This window comes from Rhinoderma darwinii, chromosome 13, assembly GCF_050947455.1.
Source record: "Rhinoderma darwinii isolate aRhiDar2 chromosome 13, aRhiDar2.hap1, whole genome shotgun sequence".
In the NCBI taxonomy this organism is placed as follows: Eukaryota; Metazoa; Chordata; class Amphibia; order Anura; family Rhinodermatidae; genus Rhinoderma; species Rhinoderma darwinii.
In genome coordinates this window covers 47,112,555-47,133,347 of record NC_134699.1, presented here as the reverse complement: position 1 = coordinate 47,133,347, position 20,793 = coordinate 47,112,555, and the positions used below count along the sequence as shown (strand labels likewise).

Below are 20,793 nucleotides of genomic sequence, written 5' to 3'. Positions count from 1 at the left end.
CAGAATTTTCAATAATCAAAAGCAGAGCCATCCTGCCCCATGCAGTACCCTCAATCTCCCCCTTCATGATGGAACCTATAGTGACCAAATAGTACAACGATACTGTGTACATATAACCATATTATACATTCCCAACAGTTGCCTAAATGACACTGCAGAATCAAAAAAGAACTAGGGAGTGTAGCTGAATCCAGTATAGCTGCCTTTCAATAGGTTCGGATATAAAGGAGTTATCCGGGATGTGATTATTTTTTTTAGAGATTGGAAATGAAATAAAGAAACCAAAAAAGTAATACTTACCTATCCTTGCCCAGGCGATCCAGCTCTGTCGCACCAGCGCCTCTCTAAGTGTTTTTTTTACATGCACATAGCATGTAACCGCTATAGGCAATCAGAGGACTCAGCAGTGATCGATGGTGACGAATCGTATTTCTGGCATAATGCCAGAAATACAACATATGGCCTATGGTCTTTAAAGTGGTTCTCCGCTTTTAACAATCCCTACTTGTTAGGCCCTGTTCACACAGAGCTGTTTGCCATTGATTTTGAAGCGGAAAACACGTCAGAATCAGCACCATAATATGCCGCTCGGGGGAAAAGAAAGCGGCATATTCTTCCTTGCCACGGTTCCACCTCTGACCTCCCATTTAAATTAATGGGAGGCAGAAAAATAATTTTTCACAGCGTTTTTTTACCTGCGGTCCTCAATGGCGGGTGAAAAATTCCACGAAAAACGCTGCAAAAAGTGCGTCAAAAAAGCCCAGGCAGGTCAAAATTCCTGAAGGAATTTTGAGGCAGATTTTTTCTGAACGAACCACTAAGTGTCCCCTGCTAAGATCCCCAGCAATTAGTTGTAATTCTTGGAGAATCCTGCCAGTAATTGTTACATTTCCCTGCAGCACCACCACAGGGGAAATGAAGCATTACATGCATTCAACTCAATGGGTTTCCTGTGTAATGCAGGGCAAGTTCTCCAGAGCAAGAGATACTCTTTGTAACTGCTCTCAACTCTGGCCAAGAGATGAGTTTCTTGAATAGAGAAGCCCCCTCTATTATCTCAGAATTCTCTAATAGAGTATATAAAAATAGGTTTTCTAAACTATGAGACCCCTTTAAGCTTTAGAGGCATCACATAGCTATAGCTACCACTGTTGCCCCTTGTGTTATCCCTGGGCTTCGAAAGACACATCCTTCTGAATTTGTTTTGGACCTTAAAACGTCAGGAGAAAGTAACAGAGAAAGTCATCTAGCCGATGTCCTGGGTGGATCAAGGGCAGATTACATGTTAATTTAAGTAAAATATGCATCTAAGCCACAGTAATAATCTGTAAGCTAGAAGGAAAAAAAAATCAACCATGGATCGCTATGGTGCAGTGGATCCTAGGAATGGTTCATGATATATATTCAGAAACAGTCCCAGTTTCCAAGATCCTAGAAATGCTCCAGGAATAGTCCCGATTCCCGATGTCCCAAAGGACCAATGCCTACCTTGATTGGTTGTGCTGGAACAAACACAACACTGTTGTAGGGAGCTGCTGCTACATAGGTAATTAGTGCTTCTACCGTAGTACAATAAAAGACTAAAAAAAATGTGGTCTAGAAGCACTGATGAAGAAAACAGTCAATTGATATTAGTATTGCGTATTGATCATCCAAATAAATCAAATTTACCAATACCTCAGTTTACTATGTTTTTTAAGAGTGCTTCTAGACCCCTGTTTTGTTTTTTGTTTTTTATTGTACTACAGTAATAGTTTGCTCTTACATGCATTTAATGGAACACTATCTTGGAAAATACATAAAGAGAAGGAGTTGTGTATAAATATACAGCAGTAAGCTTAGCAGCAGCACTCAATGCCAAACAGCAGCTGAAAAGGCAAATACAATGTCTAGATGCATTAAAAAGAAAGATAAAACCTTTGATTTGAAGACAATATTGCTTCCCTAGTAAGGAAACATCTGAAATATAAGATACAGTTTGGGAAAACTACTGTAAAAGGCACAGCCGACATGCTCATTTTATGGAGCGGGCTCAGCCCATAAGCCTGCTCCATACTCACCCACCTGACGTGCGCCTAAATATACGGCGGATGTCGGGAAGGGGCTCAGAAAAGGAATTGGGAGGAGAAGTGAAAAATAAACAGAGAACGTATGAAATTTGTTCCCCTTACAGGTTTCGATGCTTTACATTTCACTCTGAGGCTGGAATCAAATACAGCGTTTTGCTGCGTTTTATTGTGGCATTTTTAACAGCATTTTTTAATGCGTTTTTTAGTAAGGCCAAATGTACTGTAACATTAAAGTCTATAGTGAAGACAGGGGCGTAACTAGGAAAAACTGGGCCCCATAGCAAACTTTTGACTGGGGCCCCCCCTCCGCTGGGTATCACACAACCCCCCTTGTAGATAGTGCCTCCCTATAGATTCCACCACACAGCGCCCCCTATAGATAGCACCATACACAGCCCCCTGTAGATAGCACCATACACAGCCCCCTGTAGATAACGCCTTACAGCCCCCTGTAGATAACACCATACAGCCCGCTGTAGATAACGCCATACAGCCTCCCTGTAGATAACGTCATACAGCCCCCTGTAGATAACGCCATAAAGCCCCCCTGTAGATAACGTCTTACAGCCCCAAATGCCCCCTGTAGATAATGCCATACAGCCCCCTGTAGATAACGCCATACAGCCCCCCGTAGATAACGCCATACAGCCCCCCTGTAGATTACGTCTTACAGCCCCAAATTCCCCCTGTAGATAACGCCATACAGCACCCCTGTAGATAACGCCATACAGACAGCCCCTGTAGATAATGCCATACAGACTCCCTTTAGATAACACCATATAGCCCCCCCTGTAGATAACGCCATACAGCCCTAAATCCCCCTGTAGATAACACCATACAGCCCTCCTGTAGGTTACGTCTTACAGCCCCAAATTCCCCATGTAGATAATGTCATACAGCCCCCTGTAGATAACGCCATACAGCCCCCCCGTGTAGATAACGCCATATAAACCCCCAGTAGATAACGCCATACAGACCCCCCCTGTAGATAACTCCATACAGACACCCCCTGTAGATAACGCCATACAGACCCCCTGTAGATAACGCCATACAGAGTCCCCCCTGTAGATAACGCCATACAGACCCCTGTAGATAACGCCATACAGACCCCCCTGTAGATAACGCCATACAGACCCCCCCTGTAGATAACGCCATATAGCCCCCCCAAAAAAACGGCCTATAGTTTGTCTTATAAAAGAGATGTATCCCCTATCCACAGGATAGGGGATACATCTGTGATCGCTGGCAGCGATAAGGAGAACGGGGGACTGAAAGTCCCCAGAAGTTCTCCATGACAAACCTCGGACTTCCGCCGTCTGCGCAGTTCAATAAAAATGAAAGGAGCGCTGGTCACACATGCGCACAAGTACGACCGGTGCGCAAGTCATTTATATGGAGCTGCAGACAGACCCTGGAAGTCTGAGGTTTGTCATGGAGAACTTCGGGGGACTTTCGGTCCCCCGTTCTCCTTGTCGCTGGGCGTCCCAGCAATCAAACATGTATCCCCTATCCTGTGGACAGGGGATGCATGTCTTTTGTAGGAACAACCCCTTCAGTGGCGTAGCAGCTGCTAGCGGAGCCTCCAGCCATTGGGGGGGGGGACGTGCCGGCGGGTGGCACGGGCCCCCTCATGCTGCGGGCCCCGTAGCAGCCGCTACGGCTGCTATAGCGGTAGTTACGCCACTGAGTGAAGAATATATTAGTATAAAATGCACATACAACTGCGTTTTGCTTTGTCTAATTTTTGAGGCAATTTTGTGGCCAGCGGCTTTTTTTTCTTCCAAACGCAGCATTCTCTGGATATGGCGTTTTTTTCAGGCTTTTTTCTCATAGGCTACTCTATAAGACTTTAAAAAAGGCCAGAAAAAAAGCATGTGCAAAATTACACTAAATACAAAATACCACCAAAAACGCCACTTGAAACGCCATAAATAATAATAAGTCCTTTCACTTTACAAAACTAGCGTCTTTGCATGCTTTTTTTTGTGCATTTTGAAAAGCCACAAAAAAATCTGTGTGAAGACGACCTAATTCTAAAAAAAAAATATTTAATTTTTTATAATAATTTATTATTTTCTAGGAAAAGTAAAGTGACAATAAATTACTTCTCTTTCTTTCAATGATGCAGCTGAAATATACAAGGTTATAGTAAATTTGCTGACATTATACGGGAACATTTGTTATCATTAGCAAAGCTCCTATTTCTGCTAACCTCAGCAGGTAAAGTCATGATAAACACAAGTCATCCATAAGAAGCGCAAGTTTCTTCTAACCATGAACACCTGACAAACCTTACAATTCAGAGGAAATGTAAAGTCAACAAAAGTTACCCAAACCTGAAGTCTGTACCATTTTAAGTATTGTCATGTTAATGCATCTCTATGTGGTGAAAATATTGTGGTATTAGTCTATTATATTGCTTTATGTAACAATTGTGTCGTAAAAGAGGATTCAGAGGTTTCATTTGAAAATGGACTTCTGGGTTTTTAGGGTCTTGAAAGTGCCCTTGTACCCCTAGGCCGGATTTACACGAGTATGTTCGGTCCGTGATATAAGGACCGTATGTCGGCAGTATTTCCCGGACCGAACACAGTGCAGGGAGCCGAGCTCCTAGCATCATAGTTATGTACGATGCTAGGAGTCCCTGCCTCGCTGCGGGAAAACTGTCCCGTATTGAAAACATGATTACAGTACGGAACAGTTTTCCCGCAGCGAGGCAGGGACTCCTAGCGTCGTACATAACTATGATGCTAGGAGCTCGGCTCCCTGAAGTGTGGTCGGTCCAGGAAATACTGCCGACATACGGTCTGTATATCACGGACCGAACATGCTCGTATGTATCCGGCCTGAGACTACTCTATAATAAGCACTATAATAAGAGAGCAGCGGTAATATGACATGCTATTTTTACGCTGACTAGGCAGTGTCATTAGCGGTTAGTGGGCAAGATATAGCTTTTACACTAAGGTCCTGCAACTACAAGTTACACATTCTCCATGTAGGTTGATATGAGTCATGAATAGGTATATGCTGTTGGCTAGGGTAATGTATCTGGTGTCTGAGACTGAATATTACGTAAGTACAAAAAAAAGACATATGTCCATCAAGTTTAACCCTTCTAAAGACCTTTCCATTTGATCCAGAGGAAAGCAAAACCCCCAAGGCAAAAGTTTTTTAGGATCTGCATTATGACTGAAACACCTAAGGGTATGTGCACACGACCTATTTTCAGACGTAATGGAGGTGTTTTTTCACGCCTCGAATTACGCCTGAAAAGACGGCTCCAATACGTCGGCAAACATCTGCCCATTGCTTGCAATGGGTCTTACGATGTTCTGTTCAGGCGAGGTGTAATTTTACGCGTCGCTGTCAAAAGACGGCGCGTAGAATTACGCCAGCATCAAAGAAGTGCAGGACACTTCTTGGGACGTTTTTGGAGCTCCAATGAAGAACAGCTCCAATTACGTCCGTAAAAGAAGGCGTGAATAACGCGGGTACATGCAAAAACGTCTGAAATTCAGGAGCTGTTTTCGCCTGAAAATAGCTCCATAATTTCAGACTTATTTTGCGTTGCCGTGTGCACATACCCTAATAGTTCTATTGAACCGAACATAGATTAGGATATGGTGATCTAAGTTTAATTCAGTAGAATCAGGAGTGTTGCAGTGGTAACAAGGACTCTAATATAGAGCTGTGATATAACAGTGTGAAACGGGCCTAACTATTAGTAATAATCAGGGACATTTCTTAGCGGGCCCGAGGACTTGACCCCAAGGAATAACCTGAGAGTTGAGGCAAAACATTCCACTCTACTGTCAGGTCCAGTAGTAAGGCAGAATGCGTAGTAAGGCCTCATGTACATGACCGTTGTGCCACTTGGGCCGTTTTTGACGGCACCCGAGTGGCACCCCATAGTCTTTACGGACCCATTCAATTTAGCAGGTAATTCGGGTCCATGATAATGGTCCGAGTCTCTGATCCGAGGACAGATAGAACATGTCCTATCTTTACTCGGATAACTGACGGGACTCATACGGCACACACTGTCGTGTGCATGAGGCGTTAGACTGCACTCTTTGCCGAGTATGTGGCGTATTACTTTGGTGTATGTTGGTATAATTTGGGAATTGAATTGTCGTACTACGTGGGAACGATATGGCTTTATTATGTGAGGATATTAAGGGAGTGTTGTACAGCTTTTCAAATTCTGAACTTTTTTTTTTAATAAATGGAGTGAAAGTGGAGGCTACTGTTGCCCAAGGACCCATTTTCTATAAAACCAACCTTAGTAATAATTCAGCTAAACCTAACAGTGATTGTGATTTAGCTTCTACAACTTCTGTGAGATATTGGTCTTGGTAAGTGTTCATTTCTGTATCTGTAAACTCAAACTTGTGATTAGAGCGTTATTTGCCTTTTGGGTGGCTCCGTCTTTATCTTATTCATTGCCCAGAAGCAACAGAGCTGTTTATTGTCTTGAGCTCCTGGCATGGTACCATTTCAATAATGATAGTGAATAAACTATTAGGGACAGGAGAAGATGGTGTATAATGTCAATATAACAAGTAGCACTTCCCTTATGTACATAATTATTCTAAAATGAAAACTAATCTTATATACACAGAGTATTTATTTAGTATGCAGCATGCACCATTTTTTTTTAGTAACGTTAGGCATCTAGTCTGCGGCAATAGTTTGTTTCTCGATGCCTTAAATGGAACACTACTTGGGAAAACACATGAAGAGAAGGATAAGTACATAAATATATATCAAACAGCAGTAAGTTAGGAAGCAGCACTCAATGCCAAACAGCAGCTGAAAAGGCAAATATAATTTTAAGATGCATATAAAGAATGATAAAAAGATCAAATAGAATATTTCCCTTGTAAGGCCACATCTCAAATGGGGGTACATGGGATTCTTTCTAAAACCTTTACCACGGACTATGGGTCATAATTTGCGCCTGGAGGAAAAGCATTCCCATCCTCAATTAGGAAGGCGTTTGTAAGGGGGTCAGATTGTGCTGTGGTCTGTCCTGTCTTCCCCTTCTTTTGGCTTGTGTGGTTCTCCCCTTTTGTAGCAATTTGTGCTTGGGTATTGGATCTGGGCAGCACGACAGTAGTCAGATTCAGGTAAGGGGGCTTGAGCTCTCGAACCAAGAAGAGCGTCTGCGTTACCATGACAACTGCACCGGCAAGTGTTGTGCATCATGATAACAACACTCTGCCCGATGGAGAGAAGGGAAAACTCCCTCTCACATGCAGGGAGGGTTGAAGCGGTACGGAGCGGCTCTAGACAGCATCACTGCATGCAATGGGAGAGTAGTGAGAGGCCGGAGATGCCCATCAGTACAAGCCAAGTCAAGAAAAAAAATAATGACAAGCTCTTTATCTTATGACTAATGTTATTGACAGTTATATGACTGCATATGCCTTCTAAACATTTTTTTTTATCATAATCCATTGTCATTGTCTTGACACCTGTTTATTTTAAAGTGAAGGCTTAACTTAAAACATCTGACATGTCACTGGGACATGTCAAAAGAGGTAATTGATGGGGGTCTGTGCCCTTTTGACATCTGATTTCTTTAATCTGAATCTTCTATTTATACGCATTCTCATAACATTCTCTTGTAGTGAATTGAACATTTCGGTTGAATATACCTTATATATACTTCAGTCTCGGAATATACTTTATATATACCTCAGTCTCGGAATATACCTTACCGCTGGGGTTTCCCCATTGCCCTAAATGTGAGGATGGGAAACAGCGTTGCAGTCCTCTCCACACCAGAGGAGTTACCCTTTCTTACAGGCTCTAGAGCTCTCGATGATGTTACGCCCGGTCTGGGATGCATTCTTGAACGAGCCTCTGTGTTCGCTGGCTCAGTTTTCTTCTTGGGATAGAGGAGGCGACACACATGTTTCTTCTCCAAGACCACAACGACGTAGACAACACACCCCACCAAGGAGCTCGAGAGACCGTTGATGTACTATGCAGATGCTCCGGGTGACTATGGTTTACCATTAATGACATTCCCCATTGTTAAGCACTTTGACTGCTCATATATTGTTTTTTCCCCCATCGCCTATATGCCATTATAGTGGTATTTTCCTGTTGTACTCTGTTTATATTAACATTCCTATTATGACCCGGTCTCTCTATAGATGTGTGTATCCGCACTCCGACTGTGTCTTTCACGACTCCCCCATAGGTTATACTAACTTTTAGTATTGAATTAGCGTGCGCGCGCTTCATCTCTAGCGTTTGATACCGATAGACTTTACTGTCGTTTTTGTTTTGTGTAGCAAAATTTTTCTATTCATTTGTTCATTGTCTTCAACGTAACTTCCCCCTCCCTTTTTCTTTCTCTTTCTCTCCTCCCCCCCTTCCTCTCTACGATACAAAGTAGAGGCCTATTTTTGAAATGACAGAGGTGTCTCTTGCATCCTTCAATGTACAGGGATTCAACATACCCCAAAAACTATCCCAGATTCTTTATTCCATGCATAAACATAGTGCTCATAGAGTTTGCTTACAGGAAAATCACTTTCATACAGATAATTTTCCAAATTTGAAAAATCGCAATTACCCATCTGCATATCATAGTAGTAACCCTGATGGTAAAACTGAAGGAGTCTCTATTTTATTTAATAAATCCCTTTCACATAAAGTACTTCAGGTTAAAACTGACCGTGATGCTTGTTTTCTCTTTTTGACGTGGGAAATTGGCTCACAGATTTACACTATAGCTAATATTTATACTCCAGTCCTAACATAAATCAGGTTGCCTTCCTAGTTAGAGTCTTAGACAAATTACTTTCCTTTACGCAAGGAGGACACATACTTTGTGGGAATTTCAATGTCCCTATTAACCCGTCATTCGACACCTCCTCAGGACACACAATTCTTGCATACAACAAAATCAATAAGGTGCGCAGAGTTTTGCATGATATGCAGTTGAGTGATGTCTGGCGTCTTAACCATCCTGATGACAAGGATTACACATTCTATTAACATGTGCACGCGTCCTATAGCAGTATAGATTACATCTTTGCCCAGCATAGACTAGTTACTCAGGTATCTTCTTCTAGTATTGGCAATATTTTGCTGCCTGGTCATGCTTCAGTTTTCTGTGCATTTTGACTTCTACCGAACTCTAAAAGCTCCTTTACTTGGAGACTCAATGAGTCGCTCCTTTAGGACACATTGTGTAAACTCCAACAAGCGATAATGCACTTTCAACAAGACCATGTATGAGACACCACCTCCCCTCCACTTAGATGGGAAGCCCTAAAATGTGTTCTGAGAGGGGTATTGATCAAACATGAGGACAGAGTAAAAAAGAGAAGCAAGTGCTAAAGTACTCTCTCTGCTTTCGGAACGCCACTTATTGGAAACCCAACATAAACACACCTTGCAACATGACACGCTCCGAAAACTCCTGCTTACTCGTCAAGAGATTCAAAGTACGCCTAATGGAAAATACACTTATTCTCCCGATCATTCTATGAATGGGGTAATAAGCCAAATAAACTCCTGGCTTTAGCGAGCAGTGAGCAGCATCATATAGTCCGTCAATTAAAGACACCACTGGAAAAGTAGTGCATTTAACTGATAAAATAGCTGGAGCTTTTCTAGAATATTATCAAATATTCTACAATCTCCCTACTGACCACACTATAAACCCCACCTCCTCACAGCCCCGATCTCTCTCTCACGATACAGCATTGCCCTCAATCTCTGCGGAAGATGCAGCGCAACTAGAAACACCTTTTACTTAATCTTCCGATGGGTAAAAGTCCAGGCCCCAGCGGTTTCACTGTGGCGTTTTACAAATCTTTCAATGATAAAAATAACCCCAATTTTGCTCATGGCACTGCAAGCTCTGTCCCAAGGTACACTTGCTCCTCCAGCATTCTTACGTGCCAACATCACTGTTATGCCTAAAGAAGGTAAAGATCCTCAGTTATGCACTAGCTACCGCCCCATATCCCTGATAAATACAGATGCAAAAATTTATGCGAAACTCATTGCAAATAGATTGGGACGCTTACTGGACTCCCTGAGTCCACCCGGATTAGGTGGGATTTGTCCCTTCGTGATAATACACTTAAATCCTTTTCTCTTGTTTACTATGCCAAGGGAAATTTTATCCCATGTATGTTACTTTCATTAGATTCTGAGAAGGCCTTCGATCGGGAGGACTGGGGCTTCCTGGAGGAAGCGTTAGTGCTGCTGGGATTTGGTCAAATTATGCTCCAACGTGTCCATACTGGTTATACTGGTCCTAAAGCTCAGGTTCGTGTGAATGGTTTTTTATCCCCCTACTTTTAACATTAATAACGGCACACGGCAGGGATGCCCCCTTTCTCCGATGCTCTATACATTAGTGATGGGACACCTGCTAAATGCCATAAGAAATTATCCTGACATCAGGTAAAATGCTCAGCGTTCGCCGTTGATGTCCTATTGTACAGTACATTTCCCAACCTCTTACTTCTTTACCTGCACTTATGTCTACTATTAGGGAGTACGGTCATTATAGTCATTTCAAATCAATATCGCTAAAAGCAGCGCTCTAAATATATCTTTGGATACCCAACTTGTGCAGTCTCTTCAGTCTTCATATAATTTTTCTTGGCAACAAAAAGCAATTAATTATCTGGGTATTATGATTCCATCAGACCTCACAAACACATACACTCTCAACTACTTGCCTCTGTTACGCACTATACAACGCAATCCCTCTAACTGGGAAGATAAAATCTCGTCTTGTCTAGGCAGAATGAATGTATTAAAGATGATTGTTCTGCTACGCCTATTATATCTTGTTTGGGCGTCAAAAAGGGCCTAGAGTAGCACGTCATATTTTAATTCGGAAAAAACGGAAAGGGGGATTAGCCCTACTGGACTACTTCCTATACTACATGGCTGCAAACAAGACCCAAAAAAACCAATGCCAGAATTGCCGTTTTCTGTTCATCCTGCCTTCAAAAAAATTTGATAAAAAGTGATAAAAAAGTCGTATCTACTGCAAACTGGTACCAATGATAACTACAAGTCGTCCCACAAATAAAACACCCTCATACAGCTATGTTAGCAGAAAAATGTAAAAGTTATGGCTCTTAAAATATGGTGACACAAAAACAAATAATATTTTAAAGGAAGTGTTTTTACTGTGTAAAAGCAGTAAAACATAAAACAAACTATATAAATTTGGTATCGCTGCAATCGTAATTACCCGCTGAATAAAGTTACTATGTTTTTCATACCACACTGTAAATTGTGTAAATTTCAGATGCAAAAAAGAGTGGTGAAATGTCTGGGTTTTTTTTCCATTACCCCCCCTGACCCCAAAAAGTGAACAAAATAAAATGTCTGGTACGGTGTCCAACGACCGATCCCCAACATTTATGTGCCAGGCGGCACGGGCCCCTTCATTCCCGGAGATGTCACTAGCACCGGAGGGGGCCCCGATGCTAGAGAAAGCCACATTCACTTGTATCTGCGTCCTCACATTAGGCCTGCAGCCTGTAAGGTGCTGGGAAGACTCCCTGTACAGGCTGGTGTGATGACGTCACTACATCAGGCTGGCCTGTGCAAGTGTCCCACGCGGAGGATGTGCGACGCTCTGTTCATCGCGAGAACGGGGCTAGGTAAGTACAAGGTATTATTTTTGGGGGGGATGTATGGCAATATACAGAGAGGATTGCTGTGTGGCACTATATACGACAGGGGAGTGCATTGTAGCACTATATACAAGTGAGGGGGGCTGTATGGCACAATATACAAGGGAGGGCTGTGTGGCACCTTATGCAAGGGGGAGCTGTGTGGCGCCATATACAAGGGGAGGGCTGTGTGGCACTATACAAGGGGTGCTGTGTGGCAATATATACAAGGGGATGTGTGGCACTATACCCAAGGAGGGCTGTGTGGCACTATACACAAGGGGGAGCTTTGTGGCACTATATCCAAGAGGGAGGGCTGTGTGGCGCTATCTACAGGGAGCTGTGTGTGGCACTATCTACAAGGGGCTGTTTGTGGCGCAATCTACAGGGGGCTGTGCGTGGCGCTATCTACAGGGGTCTTTGTGTGGCACTATCTACAGGGGGCTGTGTGTGGCGCAATCTACAGGGGTCTGTGTGTGGCGCTATCTACAGGGGTCTGTGTGTGGCACTATCTACAGGGGGATGTGTGTGGCGCTATCTCCAGGGGCTGTGTGTGGCACAATCTACAGGGGGCTGTGTGTGGTGCTGTCTACAGAAGTCTGTGTATGGTGCTATCTACAGGAGTCTGTGTATGGTGCTACCTACAGGGGTCTGTGTGTGGTGCTATCTACAAGAGTCTGTGTGTGGCGCAGTCTACAGGGGGCTGTGTGTGGCACTATATACAGGGGTCTGTGTATGTTGCCATCTACAGGAGTCTGTGTATGGTGCTATCTACAGGGGTCTGTGTGTGGTGCTATCTACAGGGATCTGTGTGTGGCGCAGTCTACAGGGGACTGTGTGTGGTGCAATCTACAGGGGCTGTGTATGGTGCAATCTAAGGGGGCTGTATGGCACTATCTTCTATGGGTGGACTGTGTAGCATTACATACAAGGGAGGGGGCTGTGTGGCACTATATACAGGGTGAGCTGTAAGGCGCTATCTACAGTGGGGGCTTTATGGCGATATCTATAGGGGGCTGTGTGGCACTATGTATGTATATATATATGTATATATATATGTGTACATATAGAACAAACAAAATGTTTATACATAAATATATATATATGCAAGAATCTTTATCTTAACTTTTAACCAGTTAAATACACAGTGCCAAAAAACGTAAACTTGACTTTTTTATTGGCTTAAGGGATACGTTTTAATAACGCTGCAGCACGTTATCAGAGTCAAGATAAGTATAGCTACATTTGTAGATATGTATGTATGTATATATATATATATATATATATATATATATATATAAAATTCTCTGTGTAATCACACACATTAACTTAAATAAACATAGTTCACTATATTCCCTCGATATACAATCCCAAACAATTGGTGAAGTGACTTTCAGCTATCTATAACAAAAAATGTATAACAGACTTACCTTTTAGGATACAGATTTTCAATTATTGGATTGTAAAACAATAAAAGAAGCAGAATGATCAGGATAATATAAGCCGAGACTAAGAAAAAGATTCTAAGACGGCAAAACTTCATTGTTTCAAACCGATGAAGCACACAGCATGTTGGTTATGGATTGTTGGTAAGAACGGAGCTTCCCTGTTGTGCTCTTGGTGCCTACTACAGTCTACCTGTCTGTTCAGTAATGTTCATGTCATACAAGATGCTGCCTAAGCAGTGCCACATCAATTCAGACCACATTACAATTCTCACTAAAGTGTCCTCCTGTTTGTACTTTTGGTATACACCCATTGGTTAAACAGACTACTTTTTTTTCTCGCCCAAGTAAAGATCAATTGGCAAGTAAAACTTGGAGTGAGAAAGTGCTATTCTCTCAAAGGATAAAAAGCGAGTGCAGAGGAGCCAGGAAGCTACTGGAGGGAAACAAAAGTTTGCGGAACATTTAAAATCAAGTGAACCAGAGAGTATGGAGCTTTAACCCACTGATTATTACACCCTGAATATAAATATCATATCCTAGGCTGCTGGTCACACTTGAGATGCAGTCCTCTTTCTTTTTTTCTAGTACAGTTGATTCACATGCGTAGTATTGGGTGTGTACAATAGGTTTTGCACCTGACTATGTTCCCCTGGTATCTGGGCTGGAGGCTATGCTATATATGCAATATGTAATACTTTAAGGGTGGATTCACACGCAGCATTACGAGTTTTCGATGACATATTATTAAAAAATTTTGGAAGGGGAGATGGTCAAAAACAGCAATTCTGGGTTGTTGTTTTTTACGTCCATTAGCGTGGCTTTGCACACAGCGTTTTTAATATGTATGTATGTTATGTTTTTTTATGGCATTTTTGTCTTTTTATTCCAGAATAATTCATATGTTGCAATGAGGAATCTTTGCATCAGAATATCTTTGAATCACATTATTTGCAATGTAAACAATCAATACAAAGAAAAAGCAGGTAGTAAAACACACTGTTTGCAAAAAACACCCCAAAAACCCCATTAAAAATCGCATGTACCTTTCTGCTAAAAAAGTTTTTTAGATACGTTTCTTTTGTCCAGAAATACACGACACACAAAGTGTGCATGAAAAAAGCCTAAAGGAGTATTTTCGTTACAGCAAATAAGTAAAATTCATTGTGCAATGAAAAGTTATACAATGCTCCAATATACTTTCTGTATACATTCTTTACCATTTTCAAGATATCTGCTTAAGTGATTTTTGCAGTGTTTTTTATTTCGTTTTATCTACAAAGTGGCAGTATCATGAGCCAGTTTGGAAAGCAAAAGGGTCTAGCTTCATAATACATACAGCTTGGGGAGGTTGGGAGTCAGCTGAAACCTCAGGGAGTTAATAGAAGAAAGAGCAGCTGATGTAGCCGCTGCCAGTGCTGTTAATATATCAGTTGATATACTGAATTGGCTGAATGTAGATATGGTCCAAGCTAAGTTAAATAAATGTACACAAGTCTCCGGGACCAGATGGGTTACACGCTAGAGTTCTTAAGGAGCTATTTATGTCCCTCTCTTCATAATATTTAGAGATTCTCTAGTGACTGGTGCCAAGGGACTGGCGCAGGGCAAATGTGGTGCCTATTTTCAAAAAGGGTTCTATTTCTTCCCCGGGTAGTTATAGACCAGTAAGCTTAACATCCATCGTGGGGAAAATGTTTGAGGGGCTATTGAGGGAATATATACAGGATTATGTGACAAAAAATAGTATCAGAAGTGACAGCCAGCACGGTTTTACTAAGGACAGAAGTTATCAAACCAACCTGATTTGTTTTTATGAAGAGATGAACAGAAGCCTAGACAGAGGGGCCGCTGTGGATATAGTGTTTTTGGACTTTGCAAAGGCATTTGACACTGTCCCTCATAGATGTATAATGGGTAAATTAAGGACTATATGTTTAGAAAGTATAGTTTGTAATTGGATTGAGAATTGGCTCAAGGACCGTATCCAGAGAGTTGTGGTCAATGATTCCTACTCTGAATGGTCCCCGGTTATAAGTGGTGTACCCCAGGGTTCAGTGCTGGGATCATTATTATTCAACTTATTTATTAATGATATAGAGGATGGGATTAATAGCACTATTTCTATTTTTGCAGATGATACCAAGCTATGTACTAATGTTCAGTCTATGGAAGATGTTTGTAAACTGCAAGCTGATTTGAACACACTAAGTGTTTTGGCGTCCACTTGGCAAATGAAGTTTCATGTAGATAAATGTAAAGTTATGCATCTGGGTACCAACAACCTGCATGCATCATATGTCCTAGGGGGAGCTACACTGGCGGATTCACTTGTTGAGAAGGATCTGGGTGTACTTGTAGATCATAAACTAAATAACAGCATGCAGTGTCAATCAGCTGCTTCAAAGGCCAGCCAGATATTGTTGTGTATTAAAAGAGGCAAGGACTCACGGGACAGGGATGTAATATTACCACTTTACAAAGCATTAGTGAGGCCTCATCTAGAATATGCAGTTCAGTTCTGGGCTCCAGTTCATAGAAAGGATGCTCTGGAGTTGGAAAAAAATACAAAGAAGAGCAACGAAGCTAATAAGGGGCCTGGAGAATCTAAGTTATGAGGAAAGATTAAAATAATTAAACCTATTTAGCCTTGAAAAGAGACTACTAAGGGGGGACATGATTAACTTATGTAAATATAGTAATGGCACATACAAAAAATATGGTGAAATCCTGTTCCATGTAAAACCTTCTTTACTGTGAGAACTGTGAATCTATGGAATAGTCACCGCAGGAGCTGTCACAGCATGGACAGGAGATGGCTATAAAAAAGACTTACATAATTTCCAAGAACAAAAAAATATTCGCTCCTATGTGTAGAAATTTTTACCTTCCCTTTTCCCATCCCTTGGTTGAAGTTGATGGACATGTGTATTTTTTCAACCGTACAAACTATGTAACTATGTAACTATGTAACTATGTAGCCCCCACCTATCATGTGCCATATGTAATAGTGGTGTCTCCTTCAGACATCTGGGGCCTGGTGTGACTGCTACCTCTGCTCCCCTATAGCTATGCCCCTGAGATTGTCAATATGTTAATGCATAGTAAGGCACCAGCCACTTTTAATACTTCCAAAAACATGTGACGTTGTAATCTTTCCTCTGTAAATCCTTGAGACAACACAAATATATAGGCCTCATGCACACGACCGTGGTGTTATTCTGGTCCGCAAATTCCAGGACCGTGTTCCGTGGAATGTCATCCGCAGTTCATCCGTATGTAGTCCGCAGTTCATCCGTATGTAATCCGCAAAAATGCGGATGAAAAAAAAAAAAAAAAAAAAAAAAAAAAAAGGGACTTTGAAAGAGGATGCCAAAAGCTTGGTCAAACCCCCTTTAAGGTCACATGATCGCTCTGGAGCCATTTCCTGCTGCATTTTCCCTGATCTTTGCTTTGTGCGAGTTCAGTGAGATTGCGCTGCTGATATAGCTGTGGTTTTTGACAGTTTTACTCACTGCGAACATGTCTTCTGATGATGTGGATGATGTACTCCTGCACTGGCTCCTCTCCAGGCGATTTGGACAGCAACCACCAATGCTGGACGAAGAACCGAGGAGGAGGAGGAGATATTGGGTTCACCCCATTATCTCACAACGGCTTAGGAAGGGGCATTTCAACATGCTGTACTCTGACCTGCGGCAGCACCCGGACAAGTTCCTCAGCTACTGCCGTATGTCCGTTCAAAGTTTTGATCGTCTGCTGGCGGACCTTCGTCCTGGACTGATCTTCCAGGACACCACCATGAGACGTTGCATTTCTCCAGAGGAACGCCTGATCGTCACTCTGAGGTAAGAAAACCTAAATCCCCTTCTACGACATGTCTCTACCCTGCAAACAATATTAGTATAGTTGTCCCCTGGTCATATTGACGCCTTGCCACCGTGCTGCAGATATTTTTCCTGTCTGTGCATATTTTGATATATATGTTTTTGGTTTTTTTTACAGATTTCTTGCTACCGGCAACTCCTTTGCCTCCCTACATTTCCAGTTTCTGCTGGGGTGCTCCACTATTTCCAAGATTGTCAAGCTTACCTGCGAAGTCATCTGGCAGCAACTTCGAGCAGCAGTTATGCCAAAGCCCAAGCCAGAGGACTGGATTCGGATTGCCGATGGCTTCTTCCAATCAGCACAGTTTCCCAACTGTGTTGGTGCGCTGGATGGTAAGCACATCCGCGTAAAAAAGCCTGCTCACTCAGGGTCTCAATATTTTAATTATAAGCAGTTTTTCTCGGTGGTGCTGTTGGCCTTGGCTGACAGTGACTATCGGTTTATAATTGTCGATATTGGGGCCTATGGAAGCTCTGCGGATGCTGGCATCTTCAGGGCTTCCAGAATGGGTGAACGGCTAGCATCTAACCAGCTCGACCTTCCGGAACCTAGACAGCTTCCAGGATCTACAGGACCACCAGCACCCTTTGTCATTGTGGGTGATGAAGGTTTCGGACTGTCCCCTCACCTGATGCGTCCATTCCCTAGGCGTGGCTTAGATGAACAGAGGCGCATTTTTAACTACCGCCTTACACGTGCAAGACGGTATGTGGAGTGCGCCTTCGGAATTCTAAGCAGCAAGTGGCATGTGTTCCAGAGCTCCATTCAGTTGAATCCTGAAAATGTGACAAAGGTTATCCAAGCCTGTGTTGTCCTCCACAATTTTCTGAGGATTCATGAGTCGGCAGTGGACGCAGAGCTGAACCATTTCTCTACGAATTACATCCCTTTGGACTACACACCACATAGAAGACCTGGAGTGTCTGGACTGGCAGCCCGTAATTTGTATACAGACTATTTTGTATCACCTGAGGGAGCCGTTCCTTGGCAAAGGGATGTGCTTTGTCTGCCAAATTAAAATGTGAGAGGGACTGTTGTATTTCCGGTTTATGTTACAAATGTTAGTAGTTAAAGTTGCAGTAGTAGGTAGAGTAGGGACTCGCAAGAGAATGAGGACCCTTGACGCGGGTTGCGAGCTAATGTATTTCTGGTTTTTTTTTTTTTTAATTCTTGATTAAAAAAAAAAAAAACGATTATTTTCATTTGGCAGAAATGCAGACCAATACCTCATTATGTTTTTCAATAATAATAAAGACAAACACATAATTTAACTAGAAACGTATTTTATTTCTTGCATAAAATAGTGTCAACAAACATTACCAAAACTATGTTATATAACTAAATTATAAATTGTAAAATGATTGCGAAGGTGCAGGTTCATGATGTGGTCGTGGAACTGCCTCCCCCTGCTGCATTTGCCCATACTGTTGCTGAGAAGGTCCTGGCATGCCATAAACTGAACGATCGTGACTGAATAGCGGCATTGAGTCTACATATGACGGATGCTGGATGCCTTGCGCGGTTGCTGCAGGTGCTGGAGGGACAGAGTTGTAGGTGCTTGCATCACAACCCCGTCGATGAAACTCGATGGCCTGATGCATTGCACGTGGGTCCGGATGTGTCGCAAATATTTCCACGACTTCCATTAGTGCTGTTTGGCACCTTATCTGTCTGGAAATTGGCACTCTTTTAAGAATATTAGAGAGAGCGCGACAGAAGGTGCCCTCTTCCGTTTCTGTAGCTCTTCTCTCCAAGTGCTCTAATACGCGCAAGTCGACTTCCTGCCTTGGCTCTGTACGTGTTGGACCTTTGGCAGAACGTCGACGTTTACCTCGGGGTAGAATTTCTTCGTCCGCGGCACACACTGGATTATCCTCTGTTGTTGGTTCTGCTGTCACAGGAGTGGAAGTGGACCTACCAGCCCCCAAAGCTACGTCAGGCTCTTCAATTTGAGTCACATCAGAGTCTTCTTCTTCCTCCAGATTATCCTTGGTTCTGTTTGAAAATGAAAACATAATGTTAGGGAATTTTTGTAGAAATTTAACGTCATGTCTACAGCTGGGCAAATAAACTATGTATGCATCACTACATGCAGAGCCCTAACTAGGAAAGACAGGGCCGCATAGCAAAGTTTTAACTGGGGCCATCCCTCCACTGGGTGTCACCCCCCCTTGTAGATAGTGCCTTTTTTCCTGCCCCCACCCCTGTAGATAACGCCATACAGCCCCACACTGTACACTGTATGGCATTATCTACCGGGGTACTATATGGCGTTATCTATAGGGGGACTGTACGGCGTTATCTAGTGAGGGGGCTGTATTGCCCTAACGCCATACAGGCCCACCTCCCCGCCCCACGGACAAATGCCACCTATAGTGTGTCCTACAAATACATGCCTTATCGCTGGCAGCGATAGGGTGAAGGGGGGACTGAAAGTTCGCTTAAGTTCTGCCGTCTGCACATCTGCCAAAAATTGAAAGGAGCGCTGGTTATGTATGCGCACAAGCACGACTTTGGCTCCATTCATTTTGACGGAGGTGGCGAAAGTACGAGGTTTGGGATGGAGAAGTTCAGGGTACTTTCTGTCCCCCGTTCTCCCTGTCAATGCCAGCGATCACACATGTATCCCCTATTCAGTGGTTAGGGGATACATGTCTGTTGTTTAATGTCAGAGCGGGGAGATACCTCCCTGCTCAGCCGTAGTGTTCAGTTGCGTCCCGCTGTAGCCGTCATAGCGGCTGCTAGCGGAGCCTCGGGACATGGTGGAGTCCCCTCATGCCGCGGTCCCCGTAGCAGTCGCTACGGCTGCTACAGCGGTACTGACACGACTGGCTACATGGCCAGACTACAATGATCAAAGTATATAAGCAATACTTACGGGCCAACCTGCATTACATCAAGAAGAAACGAAAGCTGTTTGGTGTACATGTACGGCTTTTTTTTCAGACGTCCGTCTCCGCTCTTCCCCTTGTCATTAATCTCACGCTTGAATTGGTCTCGGCACGTGTTCCAGCGTGTTTTGACGTTTTCGACTATGATATAAAATAAACCAATCACAGATCAACATTTTAGAAGAGTACATTACTAGAGATTATGAAATGTTGTTTATTATCTGAAAATGATGCTGCAAATTTTTGTTGTTTACGCAACAAATCTGCACCTACATTTGCATATTTGACAGGTAATTCCAACGTTGCAGAAACTACAGCAGACTTGCCACGTTTTCCATGTGCACACACGACAGCGTCCGTAACGGCTGAAATGACGTTGCTGGTTTCAGGAGAAAACATCACCCGTAATTTCAGCCGTAAAGGCATTGTCAACGCTATTGCGTATTGTCAACGCTATTGCGGCGTATTTAGCGTGCGTAATAGAGCTCAAACACCACAGAATTACGTACGTAATTAGTGTGTGGGAACATACCCTCATAGTGACATGTCACGTTTTGATCGGTGCTGTTCAGAGCCATGAGACCCCCACAATCTCACGTGCACTTCTGCAGCTTCATTTTAGCGATTGGTGGGTGATCCAACTGCCAACAATCAAAACGTCAGGCATGTCATTATGACATGACAGGAGTACTCAGAAACAGCATCAAGTTGTGAAACTTACCCATGCGCTTCTTTTGCACTTTAGTTGCCTTCTCCCACTCAGGATGCACCTCACTGCAGACCTCCTGCCAGGCAAGATCTTTCATATTCCTGTCTGCATAATCTTCCA

The 20,793-nt window shown here is 42.9% G+C and overlaps 2 protein-coding genes across 2 annotated transcripts in view; both read right to left on the bottom strand.

The window, feature by feature from the left end:
- ST6GALNAC1 (ST6 N-acetylgalactosaminide alpha-2,6-sialyltransferase 1) overlaps positions 1-13,283 on the bottom strand; it is a 52,271-nt gene extending 38,988 nt beyond the window's left edge. Inside the window, exon 1 of the mRNA XM_075845239.1 lies at positions 13,171-13,283. Coding sequence (XP_075701354.1) covers positions 13,171-13,283 — 113 coding nt within the window. The remainder of the gene's footprint in view (positions 1-13,170) is intronic.
- Positions 13,284-18,416: 5,133 nt separating this feature from the next.
- Positions 18,417-20,425, bottom strand: LOC142665530 (uncharacterized). The gene is made up of 2 exons (XM_075845238.1): positions 19,952-20,425; positions 18,417-19,068 (listed from the first exon to the last, which is right to left on the bottom strand). Exons 1-2 carry the CDS (start codon positions 19,999-20,001, stop codon positions 18,417-18,419), a joined length of 702 nt encoding a protein of 233 aa, XP_075701353.1. The 5' UTR covers positions 20,002-20,425.
- Positions 20,426-20,793: the final 368 nt, after the last annotated feature.

What these genes read in the sequence shown, in the direction of transcription:
- LOC142665530 (XM_075845238.1), bottom strand. Translation starts at nt 20,001, where the DNA reads ATGTACACCAAACAGCTTTCGTTTCTTCTTGATGTAATGCAGGTTGGC. An exon ending in GATGTAATGCAGGTTGGCCC is followed by an intron (nt 19,069 to 19,951) that starts GTAAGTATTGCT and finishes ATTTTCAAACAG; the next exon opens with AACCAAGGATAATCTGGAGG.